Source organism: Schistocerca piceifrons, chromosome 4 (genome assembly GCF_021461385.2).
Source record: "Schistocerca piceifrons isolate TAMUIC-IGC-003096 chromosome 4, iqSchPice1.1, whole genome shotgun sequence".
Taxonomy (NCBI): Eukaryota; Metazoa; Arthropoda; class Insecta; order Orthoptera; family Acrididae; genus Schistocerca; species Schistocerca piceifrons.
This window is the reverse complement of record NC_060141.1, coordinates 579,246,641-579,272,437: the sequence shown is the minus strand read 5'-3', so window position 1 is coordinate 579,272,437 and position 25,797 is coordinate 579,246,641. Positions and strand designations below refer to the sequence as shown.

Sequence of the window (25,797 nt, the reverse complement as noted above, 5' to 3'; positions counted from 1 at the left end):
AAAATTATTATTTCATTCAAAACTGGTGCACTACTTTAAGGCCCTTTACCTTCAGGAAAGGAAAGAAGAAATACTTAAATTTCTATTCAATGTTAATATATTTCTCCTTCAACAGAAGATTCAGTTGTTACTGTGAATTAACATTTAATATCCTGTTTACTTCTGCTATCATCAGTTTTGCTGCCAGAAGAGCAAAACTTGTTTACTACTATTAGTTTCATTTCTTAACATAATTACTTCTGTATCCTTTCAACTTGCCTCCACTCTATTGCCCTCGTTTTACTTTTGTTAATGTTTATTTTATAACTTGTTCTCAAGTCCATTCAAGTCATTTACCAATTCCTTTGCCACCTCTGACAAAATTACATCATAAAAACTTCAAAGTTTTCATTTCTTTTTTTTCTGAACTTGTGACTTTTCTAAATTTCTGTATCATCTTTAGTGGTTTAACAATGTAAGACTGACAAATGTGAGTGGGTAAGCTAAAACCCCGTCACACACCTTTAACTGTATGCCGCCTTTGTGTGTTCAACTCTTTCCACTGCAGCCTGGATTCTGCATAAGTTACTGTAATTTTTATTCTTCTCCTTGCATCAAATAGGATTTATACTTAGTGTGTTATCCAAAGATATTCATTGGGCTTTGTCATTTCGCCTAGTTGTTTCTCTGCTGTAGGCACTATTTTACTTACATCCACCTTTCCAGCTATTCTATGCTCTGATATACTTCCTACAGTATATACTTGTCATGGCATCAGGCATTAAGTCGAACTTTGAATAATGTACACCAGAGATAGTTACAACATGTTATAAAGTCCATCCGTACTTTGAAAGAATTGTTTCATTTACTTTTGGAAGAAGTTTTTTTGAACTCTTTTGAGGTGGCACCAGAGTTTCAATTGTGCATCAGGTGCTGTCTCAAAAGTGTTGAATTTTGTATACCTGAAGCTTAGCTTTCAAATATGTCAAAAACCTTGTTTCTTTAATACTGTGAAAATTTCCAGTTTCAATTTTAAAACTCATTCCTTGAGGAAGCTACTGCTGGTATTTTTTTTTCTACCATTAACTATTAAGTAATAGGTTTTCCATCTCATCACCAAATTTGAATTTTAAATGAGTTCACTCCCAATATTCTCATACATTTAGGATGAATTTATATTGCTGATATACTGTCCATCACGGAAAAATGAAATGTTAAAATTTGGACATCTTACATTCTAAAAACAGTCAGGCAACATAGCACTTCCTCTCACATACATATCCACGAGAAAACCATGATAAGAAAATTATGAACTCGAGTTGTCCTCCATGTACATCATCAAAAATGAGACATGAAAGAAGAAAGTGATAATGGCACCTGAAGCAGTCTCCACTCTCAAGAGGCTTACAGAATAGAGACCTTGACGAAGAAAAATAAGATTTTTTTTTATGACAACACAGAAGATGGATTTATTCTCCATTTGAACAACAGACACAAAAATATTCTGCAGATCCAGTTATTACCTGACTTCCATTATTGCACAATGTGTATAAGCACAACATAAAATTTCATGGATATTAGTCACCCTAACAAGGATACAATACTTTTTTTTTCCTAGTCCTCATGACTTAAGTGTTAAAATCTTTTTTAATGTTATGCTATATGTTGTGACAGAGAGAACGTTAAATATGTTCTTAATTGGTCACACCAAGTATCATTTTTATCTGACCGTAAGACTAACTCCTTTGGAAATTTCTAACATATTCTGACTGATCAAAATAATAATCTTTTTATTGGAGTCATTCCAAACCATGTGGTCCAGGTAAAAAAAATTACTGTTTCCTATCTCAGAAAAACTTTATCTTTGCTGGTTGAATTCCCTAATGTTTAGAAAGCTCAAAAACATTCCAGAAAATGTTTACTGTTTATGATTCATAAATGGCAGCCATTTTTGTTTCAGGCCACAAGAGTTATTTTGCATTTGCAAGCATCTGCAATTTTTTAAATCACCGCATTGTACAGACTATAAGATGCGCACTTTTCCTTCAAAAAAACTGCCGACAAAATTCACGTGCATCTTATACTCGAAATTAAAATAAAAATTTCGAGTGTTTGATTTAAAATTCCCACCAGTCTTAAAAACTGGCCATATACTTGATGCCTTGGGTAACTTATCTCTATCTGGCAACAGCAGTGCATCGATGTGATGAACACGAGTTTCGGGGATTCACAAGCTTGCCGACACTGTCTCCTTCCTGCCCCAACGTCACAGAAGCCCAGAAAACTGTCTAGCATACAATGCGTCATTGCAGTCTACGGTGCCAGTGAACTTTAATTGAAAGTGATTTAAATTATCCGTAGCAGTATAATATTTTTATTAAAAGCTAGTTTTGTAATGGAAAAAATTATTCAAATACATGCTCGTAAGCTAGCTCTAAAGTGGAACTTAACAGACTTCAAGGGTGGAGTTGGTTGTTGCTATAGGTTTATGAAGCATCAAGGACTTAGCATGCAAACCAAAACCAAAGTACCTCAAAAAATGTCGCAAGAGTATGAACAGAAATTATCACGTTTCCATTGCTTTATTATTCAAAATCGAAGGCTAAACAGTGTGGAACCAAGTCAAACAGCAAATATGGATGAAACCTCTACGACTTTGATGTGCCGATTAATAGAACTGTTGTGATGGAAGGTGCTAAAACTGTCACTATGAAAACAAGTGGACATTAAAAAATACACTACACTGTTGTCCTTTCAAGCTGTGCTGATGGTATTAAACTTAATCCAATTATCATTTTCAAGTGCAAAACAATTCCAGATTTTTTGAAATACCGCCAGGTGTTGTTCATGTACATGACAAAGGTTGGATGGACAAAGCTGTTATGAAATAATGGATTACCAGAGTGTGGGAGAGAAGGAAAGGTGCTTTATTGAAGAACAGTTCTCTTCTTGTGCTAGATCAGTTTAGTAGTCATTTGGAAAATTCTGTGAAACAGAAACAGACAGGGAAATACAGAGCTTCTTGTTATTTTGGGAGGACTTATTGCACACCCTCTTTATGTCTTGATAAATAAACCTTTTAAGGTGTAGATGACAGAGGAATGCAACAAACGGATTATGGATGAAACCCAACATGAACTCGCGTCAAAGGGAGCTTTAAAACCACCTACAATCGAACAAGCGTGTCAGTGGATCAAACAGACGTGGTCTGCGGCATCCCTGTCGATTGCAGTGAAGACCATCTTACATATGAAGAGGAGGAGGAGGAGGAGGAGGAGGAAGTAGGAGAAATTTTCAGAGATTTTAGAGGACAGTTCAGTTTTATAAACTAAGATTTTTTTAGTTTGGCTTTTCAACTAATAATAAAAATGTTAAAACATTTTTTTTTAAATATTGCTTAAAAATTAAGGTGTGTCTTATGGTCCGCTAAATATAGTATTCAGTGATGTGTTGCCTTAGGCAATTGCAATAAAGAACAATTATTTCAGCAAAAGCTGGCCTACAAATTAAAACCACTACTACACTATATAACATAGTTACTTTTTACAGAGTATCACTGGTGAGTAGCTTACATTAAAAAAGATACACCATTTTAAAAAACTTATTTTTTGAATTTTTTCATTTCTTGGCCCGCAATATCTTTAAGTGGACCCAATAAAAAATCTGTAAATTAAGCACTTAACAGATTTTTATGACATCAAACTTCAATATAAATTTCAACTCTGAGATTAAATTGCATGTTCTGAAAAAATACAAACGTGAGTAAAAAGTGAGTTTTAACATCTGTGATATTAGGCTAATGGAATGAAGTATGGGTTATTGTGTAAGTTTGTAGCATTTTTCAGTAAGTTTGATATACACATAACAGGACTTTAGTCACCAATAATAAACTGTACTCCTCTATTTACAAGACTGCCAAAGCTGCAGTAGCTTTTCAATATCACAACTGTAGAAATCACATGATTTTGAGACCAATAACTTGTCGAGCCATGTTTGGATCGCATTTCCATTCACGGCAGGAGTTCTTTGAAAGTTGTTTGATAAAGCAGAAAATGTGAAAATCTGAGGGCACAAGAACAGATGAATGAGGTGAGTGCACAATGACTTCCCAACTCAACTCCTCTATAGTGATTTTTTTGTCAGTCTAGAAGAACGGCAGTGGGCATTATCATGGGGAAGCACCACTTCCGACAGCCTTCCAGGTCATTTATATTGGACTGCATTTGCAAGATGTCTCAGCTGTTGACAGTACATGTCAGTAGAGTTGGTTACACCTCGAGGAGGGGAAACAATTTGTACATATTTAACTGGAATCCAAACTTAATCCTTCTAAACTTTTTAAACGAGGTCCTAGATCCCGGTGGGAGGTAAAATATAACATGCACATATTGATTCTGACAATCAATATTATCAACTTCAGCAATCCACTACAGTTCGTTGTCAACACAAGCCACTATGTTTCTATTTTGAAGTTTCTGTGGTACAAGTTCTCCACTCTCATGAAGTTCACGACCAGGGGATGTTGATGTGAACTTTCACCTGAGCAAGTTGTGCGACTAGGGCATAAAAAGTCTAAAGTACCAGCGTTTTTAACCTTCTGAAAAGAGTTCAATCTTTCCTCCAACACACTGGTGCAGAGTTCTCCTATTTCATCACATTTTACAAAAACTTAGGTAATTTCTTTTACCTGTCCTTTAAAACATTTCTTGAGGTACCAATATCTCGTCCTCACACATCCGCTGCAGACTGGCTCTCCTTAAACTGCCATTCTACAGCAAGTCCAAAATCTCCTTCATGAAAGGAAATGTTAATTTTTTTGCTTTTACATCTGCTTGCAAAACTGTGCTAAGCAGAGTAGTTTGTTTTATATAGTTTGTTAATAGCAGTTCGAAAGTATGCATTGCTGTAGTATTGTGTTCAAAGTGGTCACTTATGACACAAAAACTGACTAGTTTATCTTCATCTTTGTAACACATCAAAAGTTTATGAACTGTACCTGAGCCAGATCACTCGTCGATCATCAGCGATCGGCTTGTTATCTTCGGCGCGTCCCTGGGCATGAGTATCCTTCCGTTTTCAGCTGGGGTGCGCAGGATGGCGAGAGACAGTCAGTTTGGAGCGGCCGGTGAGACTGGTGGAGTTGTGGCTCGGGCGTAAGCACATGTGATGACTGTTATGCTGGGGCTGTTTGCTAATCATGAAACTCCTACGGCGGTTACTGGTTGCCTGGAAGGCATTTCATATAAACTGTGCCAAGTCTCACAGTGAGAGGGGAGTCCGGAGTTGGTGTTGGCCTAAATGTTTGTACAAATTGAGGTGCCTGTGTGAGAAGCACAGCGTGGGCCTGTTGGTTGCATCGTCCTGGCAGCCACCGCAAGCGAATGTTCAGCCAGAATGTCTACAGTTTGTGGTGAGCATAGTGTGAACAAGTTCACGTAGGGTGTGCTCCCAGCTTGACTTTCAGCCTGTGTTACATGTGGGTGCCGACCCCTTGTCTGTTACTGCTTCCGGGTGTCCTGTAAGATTTCACAGTAAAACTGTGTTTCTGGCTCAGCCTCCGCCTAGAAAGGGGAAAGATTTGGAATTCCTTAATGCTGTAAATTAAACATATATTAAAAAATTCTTTCAGAATAAGCGCCTGTTTCTTTGGGACACAGGAGTGTTTGTTAACCGTCAAACGAAGTGTATTTAATGTCTTGCTGTTTCCTGGGGCGCAGCTGTGTAATTGAACTCATTTTGAAGCGTTCTGTCGGGTGAATGACAGATTCCCACTTCAGTGTATTCTTTTGAGTAGTATTGTAAGTTTTTTTTTTTATATTTGTCAAAGGCATGTATTGATCCAATTTTGTTTTTCTCTTTCTTCTGAATTACGGTGAACTGTTTAGTTTACCTGGTTATTGGCTTAACTCACGCTTCACGCACTAAATCAGCCGATATTGTTTTTTTAATTCCTGTTTAATGTCAGACAGATTCAAATGTAACTTCATTTATGTTATTTGAAATAAGTGTGTTGGGTTGACCTTAATGGATTATGTGCAATCGAAGTAAGGGACCCAGTCCTTCATTAGTGCTTAACAGTGGCGTGTGGTTCGGGTTGCGAGCCCCGTGCTCTTTCATAGCTCTGGTAGCAGAGCGTGGTTGCTCTGTGATTACTGATATTGCACATGGATCATGTTTTAATTAATGGATATTGTCTTTAAATTGTAAATTTGTTGTTCTGCTGTGTGCTGTTAGTGTGCGTATTTTACAGAATTGTCATGTCGGCATGTGCGGTCATGGGGATTGGGTGCCTGAAGGACCAATTGCAACACGAGTTACGGATTCGGGGGCAGCCTGACGACTGTGGCGTGCGTGAGCTGTCTGCGTGCCTGCGAGACGCAGTGGTGCTCCCAATCCAGGTATCCGCGGAGTGCGTTGGTCAGGTGGGCGACACCTTGTTGTCCTGTGCCTCCTCCCTGGATCAGATTCAGTCAAACTTAGATTTCTCACTCGCAAGTATACCGTCTGCACGTAAAAATCACTCACTTCATTAATCGACTTTGTGATCTTGTTCAGGTGGCTGTAAGCCTGGGTTTCAAGGATAAGGCAAATGTTTTCGGGAGCAGGTTTTGAAATTGCAAGTTCAGTTGAGTGCTTTGGAATGGGAAAGCGCTGCGGTGGAGGGTGAACAGGGAGGTGACGCTTCGTTGACTTTGCCAATGGAGTCCTCTGGGACCGGATCCCGAGATCAGACTAGTGGGGATAATTATTTTGCTAAACTTCCAAACCCCTTGGTGTCCATATGTCAGAGAGTTGAGTCCTTGTCGATTGAATCCATGGGGCATTTAGTTCAGTTTTTGTGGTTTTTAGTTAAGTTGGAGAGGATTGCTGATGTGTTAAATGCGCCGGCAAGGGTGGTGTGTCAGTTGCTCTATCCTTTGTCCAGTGGTTCCTTGACTCAATTAGTAGCATCCGTTCTTGAGAGTGAGTGTAGCTTGAGTGGGTTGCGAATAACGATCGTGCAGGAAAAGTTAACCGCTTGGGACAAAAGCCATCTAGTGAATAAATATGTATTCAGAGAACAGAGGAAGCAGGAGTCCCTGAGTGACTACATAACCGATGTACAAACAGCGATGCTGGCCTTTCACACTCACCTCCTGGAGCATGAAGTCGTTTCAAGTATAGTGCGAGGGTTGAAACCGGAAGATCGGAGTCATGTATTGTTCGGTGAAAGGCCAACATCGCAGACTTGGAATGGCTAGTTCATGAAATTGAGGGGGTTTGAGCAGATGACATGTGGGAGTGCGAAGGATTTTCCGGTAGCAGTGGGTATAAGGAAAAGGGAAGGAATTACCAGCCTGCAAGTAGCGTTCCTGCTAAGGTCGTGTGCTAGCGTTGTAACCAACCGGGACATTTCGCAGATGAGTGCAAGGTCAAGGTGGGAGCAATGTCGAACATCTGACGCCAGCTGGCAAGCAGGCGAAGTCGCAGTGGTCCCATTCCTAGGGCCTGCAACATAGTCTCGGCGGTGTCGAACACTAGATTACCGTTCGCTTGCGCAAGTTTGAACAATGAGCCGGTGTGTCCTCCGATTGTTTCTGGCAGTAATATCTCTCTCATAGACTATCAGTGGTATCAAAGATATAAGTTCATTTGTAAGTTCCCAGTGCTGCGGAGTGTTTCGGTAATCTGTAGGGGTGTGAATGGATAGTGTTTAGATGTGGTTGGCGAAATGAAGGTGGGGTGCAGAGTTGGCGATTTTTCTTGACCTGTCAAGGTATGTGTAGTGAGGAATTTGGGAATGGATATCCTATTGGGATGTAACTTTATAGAGATTACTGGGCTGGTATTGGATTACGTGGGAGGCGTGTTCTATTTTCGATTTCCTCCAGTTACCAAGTTTCAGTTTTGTAACCATTATACAAGGGATTTTCAGGTGTGTAGTGCTAGTAGTAATGTCTCTGGTTGTAACTTGAGTCATCTTACCGAGCAGCAAGCCTCGCAGTTGTTGCAAGTCTTGGAGAAGTTTCCTCGTGTGTTAATGGACAAGCTAGGGGGTCACCAATAAAATTCAGTACTGTATCCATGTCACCGATAATCAACCGGTGAGGCAAGCACCGTATAGGTTGTCGCCTCCTAAGACGAAGGTGTTGAGGCAGATAGTTGACGACATGCTTGAAAAGGGGGTTTTTCGGCCGTCTACTTCGCCTTATGCTTCCCCAATATTCTTGGTTCCTACAAGTAATGTAGGTGACTACAGGCCGGTGGTTGACTATCGGTCCTTAAATAAAAAGGCGGTCTTGGAATCGGTCCCACTTCCTGATTTCCACAACTTCTTTACATGGCTTTCAGGAGCATGTTACTTCACTGTATTGGATCTCAATCAAGCCTACCACCAGATTCCACTGGCCGAGGAGTCTAAGCTCCTTACTGCATTCACAAGAGAGTGGAATCTATACGAATTTAACCACGTGCCCTTTGGTTTAGCAACCGGAGCTGCGGTTCTCTCTAGGCTTCTCAACTCTGTTTTGGTGGACAAAGTTTCAGGTGGTTTTTAATTACTTGGATGAGTTGGTCATCTATAGTAAGACCTTCGAAGAGCATTTAGGACATATTGATAAAGTGCTAGCTCATTTGGAACAGGCAGGATTAACTGTTAAACCTTCTAAGGTCGAGTTTGCCCATCAGGAAATCTCCTTTCTGGGCCATGTGGTGTCCTGCAGTAGCATCAAGGTTGATCACTTGAGGACCCATGCCATCCGTGAGTTTTGACCACCTAAGAGTAAAAAGGGGGTAGCTAGGTTCGTGGGTATGGTAAATTTTTTTAGGAAATTCATTCCCCATTTTGCGGAACTGGCAGCTCCGTTGAACTTTCTGAGAAAGAAAGGGGTGCCCTTTAACTGGAGTGAAAGCCAGCAAGGCGCCTTCGATGCTCTTAAAACTGCATTGAGTAATGCCCCAATTCTGGCCGTTCCAAATTCTGATTTGCCCTTCATTCTTCAAAGGGATGCTTCGGGCTCTGGTATTGCGACCGTGTTGGTTCAGGAACAGGACGGAGAGTGCCGACCAATTGGTTATGCCTCACGTGCCCTTACTGCCACTGAGATGAAGTATTCCACCAATGAGTTGGAGGCGTTAGCGGTGTCTTCGCCACCGAGCGATTCAAGTTCTAACTTGAGCATCACAAGTTTCTTTTAGAGTCCGATAATCAGGCTCTCACTTGGGTTTTGGCACGACCGCAGAAAACAGGTCGGATTGCACGTTGGGCTGTGCATTTGTCAGCCTTTAACTTCGTAGTTCAGCATGTCAAGGAGACCGAAAATGTGCTAGCTGACACCCTGAGCCGCATGTTTGAGGAATCCGATGAAGAGGCTAGCGAGAATCTACTATGTTTCCAACCGAGCACACAAGAAGAAGCTCTGGTAGCTGCTGTATTACGGGAAGTGCCAGAATTGTTTAAGAACCTGAAGAGGAGCAGCATCAGCACATGGAGTTGGCCAGGATCAGGGAGCGGCTGGAAGCAGGAGATACTATCTCGGGTTCCGAGCTTAGGAGAGGAATTTTTGTGTTTTTGTACTCAAAAGGTTTAAGATTTGCTTGCTCAAATCCTTGATCACGGCCGTCTTTAGGTATTATCACTGTTCGGTTCTTGGAGGACATCTGGGGGTCTTTAAAACTATTAGTAAGATTAGAGAATCCTTGACGTGGTCAACCCTACATCGGGATGTTAGGAAAATGGTGAGAGCCTGCAGGGAAAGCAGTATTGCTAAACCCAGTTCTAACACACATTGGGAGTTGTTCAGTCTTCACATGCTGAGCGTCCTATCGAGCGCCAACTGCCCCGTACCCAGGCTGGGTGGCAGATGTTTCCGAGCACCGGAGTCACGGCCAAGAATACTATTGCTCATCTCGACAGGATCTTCTCCTTGTCTGGTCCATCAAGGTTTTGGTTAGTGATAATGCACCTGGCTTTGTTTGAAAAGAGTTTCGAAGGTTTTGTTCTCATCAAGCCGTGACTCATGTCACGACGACACCCTATTATCCGCAGCCTTCATTCGCTGAGCGTTTTAACCAAAAACTTAAATCAGCCTTGATAATTTACCACGAGAAGAGCCGAAAAAATGGGATAGGTCCCTCCTGTGGCTCAATTTGGCCTTCAATATTGCCCGCCATGAGTCGCATCAAACCACCCCGTCCGCTTTACTGTTGGCCTATTCTGTAAGTTTTCCGCTTGTTAACTTGTGGTCGATCTCGGACCTGTTGCCAGAGGAGATATCAACGTAAATTATCCACGAGAATTGGCAGAGAGCACGGGCCAATATAGATCTCGTCCACAAGAGGGAGGCGGCACGCCACAACAAGGGGCGTCGTCCTACTAACATCAGAGGGGGCGACCTGGTTTTTGTTAAGCGTGTCCCAGCACGGGGTAAAGGACGTAAAGTGTCATCTAAATCTCAGCCTCGCTTTGAGGGCCCCTATCAGGTTCTTCAGGTCCTCACCCCGGTGACCTACTGTGTACAGCATCAACAATCTGACCAGGAAAAAAGAGTGCACATATCACAAATCAAGCTTGGCAATGTTGGGTAGTTGCTAAGTTCCTGCTTGTGTGACCTCATCCCGGGGGTTTTACGTAAAAGGGCCCCGGGGGGTGGGGGGGTGGGGGGGGGGTGGGGGGGGGGTGGGGGGGGGGGACGGCAAGAGGCAGACGGATTGAGGCGGCCGGTGAGACTGGCGGAGTTGTGCTTGGGTGTAAGCACATGTGTGATGTCTGTTACGCTGGGGCTGCTTGCTAACCATGAAACTCCTACGGCGGTTACTGGTTGCCTGGAAGGCATTTCATATAAACAGTGCCAAGTCTCACAGTGAGAGGGGAGCCTGAAGTTGGTGTTGGCCTAGATCTTTTTACAAATTGAGGTGCCTGTGTGAGAAGCACGGCATAGGACTGTTGGTTGCTTCGTCCAGGCAGCCACCGCAAGCGGATGTTCGGCCAGAATGTCTACAGTTTGTGGTGAGCATAGTGTGAACAAGTTCTCGTAGGATGTACTCCCAGCCTGACTCTTAGCCTGTGTGACATGTGGGTGCTGACCCCTTGTCTGCTACTGCTTCTGGGTGTCCTGTAAGATTTCACAGTAAAACTGTGTTTCTAGCTCAGCCTCCGCCTAGAAAGGAGAAAGATTTGGAATTCCTTAATGCTGTAAATGAAACATATAAAAAAAAATTGTTCTTTCAGAATAAGCACCTGTTTCTTTGGGACACTGCAGTTCAAACAGAAGTGTTTGTTAATCGTCAAACGAAGTGTATTTAATGTCTTGCTGTTTTCTGGGTTGCAGCTGAGTTATTGAACTCATTTTGAAGTGTTCTGTCGGGTGAATGACTGATCCCCACTTCAGTATATTCTTTTGAGTACCGTATTTACTCGAATCTAAGCCGCACTCGAATCTAAGCCGCACCTGAAAAATGAAACTTGAAATCAAGGAAAAAAAAATTTCCCGAATCTAAGCCGCACCTGAATTTTGAGACTCGAAATTCAAGGGCAGAGAGAAGTTTTAGGCCGCACCTCCAAATCAAAACAAAGTTGGTCCATTGTAATATGAGACACAATTTAGGTCGGATGAATGACGATACAGCTACAGTAGTTTGGTTCGAGTCGTAAGCTTAGCAGTTAAGCTTTACCAGGTAGCCATTGCTATGCGTCAGGCGCTCCGTCCGCATTTATACAGGTACCCTTCCTTTTTCACGCGCTTCGTCAGGTTTGAATTGATTGCTTATTTTTCTTTGATCTGATAAGTGCCGTTCTCTTTGTTATAGGTGTTTACGTCACTCTAAGCTGAAAATGCATTACTGTACTGTGTCCTGCATTGTTTGTCGCATTCTGATAATGAGTGTTTACGGCCTATCGCCGCTCACGGCATGGCTTGCTTTTGTGTGCGCGCTACCGCCGCAAGAGAGAGAGAGAGAGAGAGAGAGAGAGAGAGAGAGAGAGAGAGAAGAATCGTCACATTAGCGAAACAATAGCAAGAGACTGCTATTTGTTGTTAGTTACACTGCTGCTTTCTATTATAATGATCAACAAGAACCAAATAATAGACTGCGTATGACAGATGGTGTTCTGAACGAGAGTTTAGCGAAAATTTTTCTCCGTTTGAAAATCTTTGCAGACGCCTCTTTAGTACATTACATTCTGCACAGAAATTAGAGTCATCTTAGATTTAAAAATCTAGTCAAGTGCCGTACTTCATTTCTGACGGTATCACTGTTAGGCATAAGAATAATACGAATATAAACATGACATGGTATGTATATTCTTCCGCGTTTGCTGTTGTCTCACACGTTTCGTAGTTTATTAGGCACACAGGATTTAAATGACATAGCAGCAAACACGAAAGAATACATGGCAAAATGTTTATATTCGTATTAATCTTATGGTGAAGAGAATACTGCATGTGATTCACAATTCATAAAAGTTCCTATTAGCAACCATCTCTTCTCACAGGTAAGAAAAAATTCAGAACGTAGAGTTGGCCATATTGACAAACATCCCAGTGTTGCCAGTCGGATTTTCGTAGCCCATTGAAATGCTGTTACATTCGAAGATGAACAATACGGAATTTGTATTTACTTCGTTGGATAATGTATGAAAATTCAGTGGTCGAAACTCGGGGCGGAGAAAAAAGCTCGTCTTCCACCATTTTTTAATTTATTTACTGACGCAGAGGTTTTGGCGTCAGTATTTATCTTTGTGCTAGCAAAGCATGCCTGTGTAGCGCTACATATATTCAACGGCAGAAGTTAGTTGTGGTGGCACCTACCAACATTTTTCAGAACTTCCGCTTACTTTGCACTCGATTCTAAGCCGCAGGCGGTTTTTTGGATTACAAAAACCGGAAAAAAAGTGCGGCTTAGATTCGAGTAAATACGGTAGTATTGTAAATTTTTTTGGATATTTGTCAAAGGCGTGTATTGATCCAATTTTGTTTTTCTCTTTCTTCTGAATTACGGTGAACTGTTCAGTTTACCTGGTTATTGGCTTAACTCACACTTCACGCACTAAATCAGCTGATATTGAAATTGTTTTTTTAATTCCTGTTTAATGTCAGACAGATTCAAATGTAACTTCATTTATGTTATTTGAAATAAGTGTGTTGGGTTGACCATAATGAATTATGAGTAATCGAAGTAATGGACCCAGTCCTTCATTGGTGCTTAACAGTGGCGTGTGGTTCAGGTTGTGAGCCCCGTGCTCAGACAACAACCCTGTTTTTTTTTTACCCATGGTACTGGACCACTTGGTATGGACTGGCCCACTGACAAAGTATCTGCCTAAAGAGTTAACATTATACCTGTTCTAAGCTTATGCCATTAACTGATTCTCTACATTTTGTAACACAGGGAGAAATAAATAAAAAGGAATGGTTCACAATTTTTATCTACACTTGTTTTTCTGCTTATTGCATAAGCAAGTCATCTGTGGCACTACAACACAACAACAATGAACAACATCCAGTACTGCTTTGAATTCTGTGAGGTATGAAGTTGCAAAAATTCCTCTCTCTCTACAGCCTTAATTTGGATAACTTCTGAAGTAATTGGGAAGTCTTCAATAAGTTTCTCTTTCATGTAACAAACTACTTGCTGATAAAATTTGTGGAAACTTTTCCACTTCAGTCTGCTGAATGTTTGGCATGTACAACTGACTGACTTTAACAATTCTGCAACACTGAATTTTCTTCTTGCCGCACAGTTGTTTGTGGCCTCTGCTTCACGAATCACCATTAACATAAAATTATGAACTGAGAACTCTTACATCCATGTTTCTGAACAGTTACAACCGTACTTGCATTCCTTAGAAATTGCTACAATTTACAGTTGTTACAGCAAACTGAATGACACCAATATGTTGTTCTTTGGACACACTGCAACGGAGCTGGCAGAACTCTTGCTACTTCGGCAGTAGAGGAACTTTAAAAATAAACAATACCATTGAGCAGCAGTAGGTTTAATGCCATTGTAGAGTTTGTGTTTCATTTGTTGTGTTGCGCTGAAGTGTTCTGAGCAAATGTATGTTATCATTAAGTTGTCTCTTGTACAAATGTGTACTGTTGACAAGTATTTGTCACATATTAAAGTCAATTCCAATTACAAATGGATTCAGGATAACAAGTTTAAACATGATAGATTTTCATAAAAAGCCAAGGTAACCTTTTTCAGTTTCTCACCACTCCCCTCCCCAGATCCGTCCTGATGTTCAGCCAAGCTCAAGTCACTGTTTCCATCCAAAAATTCTCAATTCTGCAAATTAAGTCTGCAAATGACATTAACTGGCAAAGACTCAACTGTAAATATAAGACACCCCGTATATTAATCTACACTGAAGCACCAAAGAAACTGGTATAGGCACACGTATTCAAATACAGAGATTTGCAAACAGGCAGAATATGGTGTTGCAATCAGCAACGGGTATGTAAGACAAGTGTCTATCGCAGTTGTTAGATTGGTTACTGATGCTAAAATCGCAGGTTATGTTATTGATGCTAAAATCACAGGTTGTTATCAAGATTTAAGTGAGTTTAAACATGGTCTTATAGTCCGCACACGAGCAATGGAACACAGCAACTCCAAGGTAGTGTTTAGTGTGGATTTCCGCGTACGACCATTTCACAAATGTACTGTGAATATCAAGAATCTGGTAAAATATCACATACCCGACATTGTTGTGGCCGGAAAAAGATCTTGCAGATCTTTGCTGCTGATTTCAGCGCTGAGCCATCAACAAGTGTCAGCATACAAAACACCATCGATATGGGATTTCGGGAGGCAAAGGCCCACTCGTGTACCCTTGATGGCCACATGCCAGAAAGATTTACGTCTCACTTGAGCCCGTCAGCACCAACACTGAACTGTTTACAACTGGAACATGATGTTTGGTCAGACAAGTCTTGTTTCAAATTTTATCAAGCGGATGGATGTGTATGGGTATGGAGATAACCTCATAAATCCATGGACCCTGCATGTCAGACGGGGACTGCTCAAGCAGGTGGAGGCTCTGTAATGGTGTCAGGGATGTGCAGCTGGAGTGATATGGGACCCCCGATATGTCTAGATATGACTAAAAGGTGACACGTACGTAAGCACCCTGTGTGATCACCTGCATCCATTCATTGTCATTGTGCATTTCAACAAACTAATAACAGGAGAAGCTAAGTGCACTGCTTATGACAGAGGTGGTGGTGGGGGGACACAAAAACTTAAGACAGGTCACAAAATTAAGGACGTACAAAACTAAAATGGAGTGAAGAAAGAATAGTTACTGTGAAGAAATATTAACACCAAAGAAAATAATGTAGATTAAGCCAGGTGCATGGCAAGGACCACGGACATATGGTAATGCCAGTTCCACACAAGTAGTAGTGAGAAATTGGTGTATGGGGGAAGAATCCAGATGGCAAATGTGGTGAAATAGGCATGAGGTCACACTGTTACGTTGTACAGCATGCTCTGCTACACAATATTGTGTGCTACCAGCATACAGCCTCTGCCTATGCCTATTCATCTTAACTGATAACTTGGTGATAGTCACACCAATGTAAAAGACAGTGTTTACTTAACAGCTGGTACACTACATGTCATTTCACAGATGAGTCTCTCTTTTAATAGTATATGTTTTGCCAGTTACAGGGCTGGTATAGGCGGCGATAGGAGGGTGTATATGGCAAGTCTTACATCACGGACAGTCACAGCAGTAGGAGCCATAGGGAAGGGAAATGGGTGCAAAAAGAGCATAGTGTCCAACAAGGATATTGAGGAGGCTGGGAGCGTGATGAAAGGCTATTCTAGGTGTGGTGGGAAAAATGCTGGACAGAATGGACCTCATTTTGGGGCATGATTTCAGGAAGAAATAGCCTTGTCAAAGTAGTTGATTAATAAATTCAAGACCTGGATAATACTGAGTGAAAAAAGGTGTACTCTATTTTACAGTCTTGGAGATGCAACTAAGATGCACCTTAATTTTTAACCAATTAAAAAAAAAAAAAAAATAACACTTAGCCAGACTAAACAAATTCTTAGTTTATAAAACCGAGCTGACCTATAAAATCCCTGAAAATTGTGATCTAAATCATCATCATCATCTATAAGATGGTCTTCACTTGCTTGTGCTGCACTTTTTGAAAGATGTCATCTCTCCCTCTAGACCACAACTGTTTTAGCCACTGACACACTTGTTTGATTGTAGGCCATTTTAAAGCTCTCTTCGATGTGAATTCATGTTGGGTTTCATCCATCAGCCATTCGATGCATTCCTCTTGCATTAACACTTAAAATGGTTTATTTATCAAAACATAAAGAGGTTGTGAAGTAAGTCCTCCCAAAATAACAAGCAACTCTGTATTTCCCTGTCTGTTTCTGTTTCAAAGAATTTTTCAAATTACTACTCAACTGATGTAGCACAAGAAGAGCATTCTTCTTCAATAAAGCACTTTCCCTTCTCTCCCACACACTGTTAATACATTCTTTCATAACAGCCTCATCCATCCAACCGTTGTCATGTACGTGAACAACACCTGGTGGTATTTCAAAAAGTTTTGCCATTTTTTTGCACTTGAAAATGACCACTGGATTAAGTTTAGTACCATAAGCGTAACATGAAAGAACAACAGTGTAGTGCATTTTTTTATGTCCACTTGTTTTTACAGTTACAGTTTTAGCAACTTTCATTGCAACAGTTCTATTACTCAGCATACCAAATGTCAGAGGAGCTACATCCATATTCGCTATTTGGCTTAGTTCCGCACTGGTTTTCTTTCAATGTTGAATACTAAAGCGATGGAACGACAATATTTTCTGTTTGTACTCTTGTGGCATTTTCTAAGGTAATCAGATCTAATTCTAGAAAAGAAACACACACAATGTGATCTAAAGTATCCGGACACCCCCAAAAACATGTTTTTCATAAGAGGTGCATTGTGCTGCTACCTACTGCCAGGTACTCCATATCAGCGACTTCAGTAGTCATTAGACATCGTGAGAGAGCAAAATGGGGCACTCCGTGGACTCACTAACTTTGACATGGTCAGTTGATTGGATGTCACTTGTGTAATACGTATGTATGCAAGATTTCCACACTCCTAAGCATCCCTAGGTCCACTGTTTCCGATGTGATAATGAAGTGAAAACATGAAGGGACACGTACAACACAAAAGCGTACAGGCCGACCTTGTCTGTTGACTGACAGAGACCGCAGACAGTTGAAGACGGTCGTAATGTGTAATAGGCAGACATCTATCCAGACCATCACACAGAAATTCCATGCTGCATCAAGATCAACCGCAAGTACTATGACAGTTAGGCAGGAGGTAAGCAAACTTGGATTTCACGGTCAAGAGGCTGCTCATAAGCCACACATCATGTCAGTAAATGCCAAACAACACCTCAATTTTTAGGAGTGTAAACATTGGTTGACTGAACAGTGGAAAAACGTAGTGTGGAGTGACGAATCATGGTACACAATGTGGCGATCTGATGGTAGTGTGTGAGTATGACGGATGTCCGGTGAACACCATCTGCCAGTGTGTGTAGTGCCTACAGTAAAATTCGGAGGCAGTGGCATTATTGAGTGGTCACATTTTTCATGGAGGGAGCTTGCACCCATTGTTTTGCATGGCACTATCACAGCACAGGCCTACATTGATGTTTTAAGCATCTTTTTGCTTCCCACTGCTGAAGAGCAATTCGGGGATGACTGTTGCATCTTTCAACAGAATTGAGCACCAGTTCACAATGCAGTTGCGGAGTGGTTACACGACAATAACATCCCTGTAATGGACTGGCCTGCACGGAGTCCTGACCTGAATCCCATATAATACTTTTGGGATGTTTCAGAACACCGACTTCAGGTCAGGTCTCGCCGACCGACATTGATACGTCTCCTCAGTGCAGCACTCCATGAAGAATGGGCTGCCATTTCCCAAGAAACCTTCCAGCACCAGATTGAATGTATGCCTACGAGAGTGGAAGCTGCCATCAAGGCTAAGGATAGGCCAATACCATATTGAATTCGAGCATTACCGATGGAGGGCGCCATGAACTTTTAAGTCATTTTCAGCCAGATGTCTGGATACTTTTGATCACATAGTGTAGTTAAATGAACCTAAAAGCACTGGATATTCAATGACATTCTTGAAGTCTGAATATTAACTGTGCTCTGATTCTTATGTTATGACTAGTTAGATGAAAGTAGTTCATTAAGGGTATCCTGCAGGTCCTACATTTATTTTAATTATGTGTTTCTCTGTAGAACCTACTGTAATGAAATTACAGTAAATTTGTGTATTGCATCTGTCTCCAACCATAACATTTTCTTCCAATGGCAATGTAGCACTTATGATATTATCAACAAATGACAGCTCTACCCCCTTCCCTCCCTCCAAAATCAATGTGACTTGTAGAATGTACAGGTACAGTGACTATAGTGATGGGCAACTAAGAAGTCAGCTGCATGATGTGTTCTGCACAGACACTGAGCAAACTTTGCCGAGTCACCAGTGTGCTCTCTCACATTGTCCTACACGTCACACACACTCCAGCTGTTGCCTACCATGGTAACTAGCAACACAAAGGTATGCGCCACATCAGACCACTGTTTTTGCTTCTGCCTCCATTTAGAAAAAGTATATACCTGCAAAGCTCTCACTGTCATTTCTTAATGTAGTACTAACTGGGTTTGCATCAAGCTACCCATTATGAAACAATACAGTGATGAAGTAAATTCAAGCACACCTAAACTAACACGAAAATGAACTCTAAACGTACCATATGTATCCTGTAACATGAAAGTGAACTCTAAATGTACCATATGCATTCGAGAAGAAGCAGCAGAATGATCCTACTGGTTGGAGTGTCAAGCAGTACACTGCTGCGCATTGACTCCTGCATTCTTATGTGTGTACCACTATTATGCAGTAATAAAACAAACTTAAGTAACAAGAATAAAAAACAGCTCTTGCGTCTTCTAAAATAGAAAACACCACATGTGCATCATACCTTCGTATTCACACAGAGCATCTAAAACATCTTTCACTGCTTCGGAAGTGCCATCAGTACCGTAAGTGTAAATTGGTGGAAATTTCCCATCTTCAACATCATCCTGTAACAATAACGAATTACACAGATGTAAATAAATAAATCAACTGATGAGTTATTCTGAGATGATCAACTGAATAACAGTTCTATCTGTAAGTTACTTATGGAACAAGCATAGTGACATTTCTTACCAAAAAAAGCTACTCATCATCACAGATTTCTGCAGTGCATAAATTCACCATTACAGTATACATTACATCAAATGTTCCTTAGGGAGGGGTTATCCAATGTATATCTTCACCCACATAGAGGATAGAACAGTACATTACACAGTATGATTTGGTTTGTTGATAAAATTAGGAAAATCATTGCATCAAAATATTGGAACTAGATGGAACATCCTCTACAATTTGTATTAGCCAGTTATAATGAACAAAAGCTACAACAACCTGTAGGGTGAAACAAAAGTGACCTTGTCTTTTTTAGTACCATGGGTATTTAGTATACTAGATACATGCCACAGTGAAGATGATGATGTAATATTGAAACTGAAAGAACATGCAAAGGACTTCCTAAAAAAAAATTGATTAGTGAAGACTGTCATTCATCACAGTTCTGAGTGAGGGGAAAAAAAGAAAAAATTTATCAAACTGTCCATCAGAAGCTGTACTGCACAGTGGCAGGAGAAAAACATCCAATCCTCTCTTGTGTAAAACAGTTTCCAACTTCATATTAATCAACTTATAAACACAAAGATGAGTTTGTGAGGTACCTCAACAAGCATGGCAATGTGTTCTTTTGGTGGAAAGCACAATGCCTATGCTCTCCCCAAAATTGATTCTGAAATAAGAGGTCAAGAGAGAATTAAAAGATATAAATACCATGATTGGAACATGAAGTTGTCATGTACGTGATTTTCAATGCACTGTCACACTTCACCGATTCCCCTCCCAGCACGAATATGCTGGAGTCACCTCGCTCATGAGCTCTTTTACTTGAAACAAGTTTCTCGTTACTCTACTCTTAAGCTGTGACTGATGCCACACAGTAACGGAAGAGAGTGATGTACTTGCTAATTGCCTCTCTCATTATGCTACAGCATATTTTCCTCTCTGGCCAAGATGAACCCATCTCGAATACTCCACGCACAGTTGTTGCATCTGGCTAATGTACTGACACCCTTTCTGGCATCCAATACAGTAAATGCCCAGTGTGTATAACCATAGTTGCTCCTTGATGTACCCCAGAGATCACTAATTTTTCAAGAAAGCCCTGTTATTCATCTGACAGCAGATACTTCAGTGAAATTCACCAACGAAGCCATTTTCATAAAATAAAGCTGGTCACTGAACTGATAGCTAAAAACTGTTTATTACTATTGCATTATGACATTTCATATTTCGTGTCAAACACAAAATGATAAGACAACAGCCTTTATCTCAAATTCTGCTGTACAACTAGTATCATCACACACATAAATGATAAAACTGTTCATCCCAAAGTATTTAAACTACAGACATTTACACATGAACTACCCTAAGCATTTATAATAAAATATACAGTAAATACAAGATGAGAAGCTGTGCTATTAAGATACCTTCATAAATTTCACTACATTAAGAAGAATTTTTGAATAGTTTTTCTCTGCAGATGATGGTGGAGGGAGTGGAATCTGGTGAGTTTCATCTGATCTTTTCTTTGCCTCAAAAGCATAGCCCAGTGGAAGCTCACCTATGAGAGAAAATTCACATTTAAATATTTGCAAATTTACTGCTCGGATATCGCTCTGATTTAACAAAACACTTGCCTGGATTGATGAGTGTATGGTAGAAATTAAAAGCTCCCAGTGCAAAATTAAATTGACATATTGCGAGTTCACATGGTATGAACTGCTTTTCTTCGACTCTACAGTAATAATTAACGTGCATGAAGTAAAATATCTTTGTCTGAAGACCTGAAAAGTTAAAAAGCTTTGTTATCACTGTGCACAATTATAGTATATTTAATACATAATTTGAGTTCTTCAAATTATTTGCTGCAAACAAAGAGACCTACATCCAGAAACATAACATTTCAATAATAATTGCAAATGAGTTTCTACATGTCTGCCGATCGGAAAATGCATGCACAGGAATGAAAATTCTTGAAACAGAGGAAAAATACAGAGGGGGAATGATAGGGAAGCAAGGAGGGGATGAGTTCTGCACATGTGTGATGGCAGGGAGCAGGCAAACAAAGTCTGCATTGCCAAACTGTGTTGTTGCGAACGACAATGAGGTTTATTTGACTATGGCATATCGTATTATATGTCCAAATCTATGAGGGGAACACTATATTTTAAAACCAATTTTGATCAGTCATCTACATGAGAGAAATCTTACTTCATGTTACATCCATTGCTCCACAGTAATTGTCCACATGATGCCGGAAGATGAGAACAGCTGACGCAACTTTGTGATGAAATCAAGTACAAATCTTCTCAAAATGACGATTGTCTACTGACACAATCATCGAAACTGGTTGCAATACTTGCTATTTACTGCAAATTTGTACTGTATTATAAGTAGAAATGTAATATACAACAAAATGAACTTCAAACTCAAACCAAAATCATTACATTTACTTGAACACTGCTTCTATAAAAAAAAATTATATATATATAATTTATTTATTTACTTTAATGTGTATAATTAGTGTATGTGGGGTATGAATGACTTTAGTTATGTGTAAATTGCTGTGTGTAAAAAATAATTATTGGTAGCAAAGACTAAAGCAAAAGGTTATGATAAAAACCATCAATATGTTGCCATAATTTTTGCTGTCAACAGGCATTGTAAGTATAAAGTAACTCATCTGACATTACAGTAGGAGACCACATTCATGATCCATTGAAACAAGCAAGGAATTGGGCATCTTCTGTGAATAACTCTAGTGACTGCTGATCGATAACACTGAAAACTACCAATATCTTGTCTGGAATTTTCCAATTTGTGGTCTGAAAATGACAGTGGTTTACATGTTGAAATATAGGAGTTTCTGACGAATTTATCCGGCAGCATTCTCGCGAGTATTTAGAGTATATAAAATAGTGGGAAAAGCTTAACTACTTCTTGTGTAATGTGTTTAACATCATAATCTGCATACTTCATAGGATATAAACTTCTAATCAATAAAGGCTAGGAATCTCTCTTATACTACGTATGCAATTGATGTGTCGACAAACATTTTTTAAACCATTAGTCCTTAAAACCATGAATATGATTATTTTATTTCTAAGCTGACATTATGCCATCTTAACTGCTTTCTGAGGCTGTCCTAATCATCTGATTGTAACTTTAGGATGATAGGTTCAAGGCTTATACCCATCTTCACTTCCCTATCAAAGTCTTTTTTTTTTTTCTGAGACTTTTCAATATGCCACACACAGTATGCCCAGGCTGAAAGAGGTGGGTGGGTGGGGAGGGGGGGGGGGTGTTTTGTCTACTGCTTCATGCACAAGTGATTCAGTGTCTAATCTACAATGTTTTGTTTTTCCCCCCACATAGTCTTTAACCTGTGCCCTAATTAATTATATCGGATTATACTGACAGTTCTATGTAAGTAAACGCAGAACTGGGCTACATTCATGTGCAAGAAAGTCAAATTTGTATGTTCTGTAGCGCGACTTGTATAAATTAAAGAGCTGCAGAAGTTCACACGAGCCTGACTTATACTGTGCAGAATATATTTATTTTTTAGACAGAGCATGATATCCACTTTCTTGCTGTCTACACTTGTTTTCTGTGTAACAGCTGGATGGCAACTTGCAAGGTAATTACGACTGACTGACTTCAAAGTACGTATAACAAGGATTGTTTAGTGAACCAATTCTTGAAACTGACAACTTTCATTTCTGACTGGTGGTCAATGCTGCATTTCTTACACCCAACAAGGGAACCTCCCCATCGCACCCCCTTCAGATTTAGTTATAAGTTGGCAGAGTGGATAGGCCTTGAAAATTGAACACAGATCAATTGAGAAAACAGGAAGAAGTTGTGGGGAACTATGAAAAAAATAAGCAAAATATACAAACTGAGTAGTCCATGCCAAAGATAGGCAACATCAAGGAACGTGTGAGCTCAGGAGAGCCATGGTCTCGTGGTTAGCGTGAGCAGCTACGGAATGAGAGGTCATTGGTTCCAGTCTTCCCTCGACTGAAAATTTTAATTTTTTATTTTCAGACAATTATCAAAGTTCAGGCACTCACACATAATCAACTTCGCTCTCCAGAATTCCAGGACATGTTCATATTTGCGTGGACATATGCAGGATTTGACGCTCTACACACGGAAAAATTTGAAAACGTTAAAAACATGTTTTGACAGAGCACAGGGAAAACTGTGAAACTGTTGCATTCATTTGTTGCAGTTTATGTGACAAACTCTTATGTTTTCATCACTTTTTTGGGAGTGATTATTACATCCACAAGAAAACCTAAATCGGGCAAGGTAGAAGAATCTTTTTACCCATTCGCCAAGTGTACAAGTTAGGTGGGTCGACAACATATTCCTGTCATGTGACGCACATGCCATCACCAGTGTCGTATAGAATATATCAGACGTGTTTTCCTGTGGAGGAATCGGTTGACCTATGACCTTGCGATCAAATGTTTTCGGTTCCCATTGGAGAGGCACGTCCTTTCGTCTACTAATCGCACGGTTTTGCGGTGAGGTCGCAAAACACAGACACTAAACTTATTACAGTGAACAGAGATGTGAATGAATGAACAGACAGATCATAACTTTGCAAAAATAAAGAAAGTAAACTTTTCACCCAAGGGAATACTTGAACCCAGGACCTCTCGTTCCGCAGCTGCTCACGCTAACCACCGGACCACAGCAATCCTGAGCTCACATTTTCCTTTATGTTGTTTATCTTGCGCATGGACTACTCAGTTTGTATATTTTGCTTCTTTTTTTCATAGTTCCTCACAACTTCTTCCTGTTTTCTCGATTGATCTGTGTTCAGTCTTTCAAGGCCTATCCTCTGTGCCAACTTATAACTAAATCTGAGGGGGGTGCGACAGGGAGGTTCCCTTGTAAGTAGAAGTTTACTCTCAAGAACAAAATCAGAAAAAGGAGACAGATTCAGAACAATTATCCAAGAACTTGTTGTAACATCACTCGTTTGTCCAGCATGTATTCCTGTAATGATTCTGATTCACCCACATTTCATCAGGGTAATACACTGTTTAACTACCTCCTCCTCTTGTATCAAGCATCTTTACAAGGGATGTGGTTCATGCTGCACAAATGTCACTTCCCTCAAAAACTCTTCTTTAACATCTGAAACCAATGTCTCTTACAATTCTTTGCACTGATGAAGCACTACCTTTCAAGCCTATTTTCTAAAGTATAATTGTAACATGTTTTTACGATGCCTGGCATCTACTACTTCTATACATTTCAAACAAGGAACACTTTAAAATACGTTGTCATTATTGTCCCTATCTGCAACTCAGCATCTCTGCTATATGGTGAGTAGAAACTTTCCTTTTCATAATATTATTACATTCCATCCTGCATTTTCCATTGTTTGATTTTTGCACTTTAAAATATTGTCGAAACAATTCATTTGTGTTACAGCTGTCTTGAGAATTTGAGGCTTTCTAGGTGACATGAAGCCAAATTTCCTGATGTTTTTACAGATCTGACACTTTCGTTTACTATTCTCTGAACAGTTCTCTTGCTGACACATACTTCTGCAGTTTGTTCTTGTGACTTCAGAATGTCAAAAACTAGGAGTTGGTTGGTTTAAAAGAGGGGGGGGGGGGGGGGGGGGGGGGACCAAACTACGAGGTCATCGGTCCTTCATACCGAAGAAAACAATGCCACAAGGGTGAGAATAAGACAATGAGACTTACAACACAAAACAGAATGAAAGGAAAAACCACAACGACAGAAGGACAACAAGCACTGAAATGGACAAAACAGGACAAGAAAGCCACAAAAACACAAGGAACAGGTAGAAGAGGTTAACACAAGAAAGCAGGTTTCCATGGCTGGCTGACCATGAGGACAAAAAGGAAAAGCCAGCCACTCTGCAACACATTAAAACCTCCACCCTGAAAGCACTATGGTGGAGGACACACAGGGACAAAGGACATGTGCTAAAACTTGGAGCAAATGGTAAAATTCACCCTCATGAATAAAACGAAAAACTGCAGCTGCTGTTCAGGCATTGACGCCCAACACCGAAGGTATGGTGCTTCAAAAGTTAAAAGTCCGCCGCAGGGTGGCTAAAAGTGGGCAGTCCAGCAAGAGATGGATGACCATCATTCGAGATCCACAGAACACCGAGGTGGGCCCTCGCGACAGAGGAGGTAACCATGCGTCAGCCACGTACGGTCAATGCGGAGCCGACAGACAACCACCGAGTCCCTGCCAGAGGCGTGCACGGAGGTCTTCCACACATTCGTAATTTCTTTAGTGGCATGCAGCTTGTTGTGCATACTGTGGTTATGCCATTCCATCTCCCAAAGCCGAAAAACCTTGTGGCGCAATACTGAACGCAGGTCAGTTCCAGAGAAACTGATCTCCGTAAGAGGTTTCCGCGTAGCCTGTTTGGCCAGCTGTCGGCGAGTTTGTTGCCTTGGATTCCAACGTGACCTGGTATCCAGACAAATACAACTGAACGACTGGACCGTTCCAGAGCATAGATGGCCTACTGGAAGGTCACTACCAAAGGATGATGAGGACAGCACTGGTCGATAGCACGTAGGCT

At 40.6% G+C, this 25,797-nt stretch overlaps 1 protein-coding gene across 2 annotated transcripts in view; it reads right to left on the bottom strand.

Annotated features, from left to right (window-relative positions):
* LOC124795475 (protein maelstrom homolog) overlaps positions 1–25,797 on the bottom strand; it is a 128,560-nt gene that overhangs the window by 66,257 nt on the left and 36,506 nt on the right. For both annotated transcript variants that reach the window (XM_047259512.1, XM_047259511.1), the window contains exons 4-6: positions 20,843–20,989; positions 20,633–20,766; positions 18,997–19,099 (exon numbers count right to left, since the gene is read on the bottom strand). In XM_047259512.1, coding sequence (XP_047115468.1) covers positions 18,997–19,099; positions 20,633–20,766; positions 20,843–20,989 — 384 coding nt within the window. The remainder of the gene's footprint in view (positions 1–18,996; positions 19,100–20,632; positions 20,767–20,842; positions 20,990–25,797) is intronic.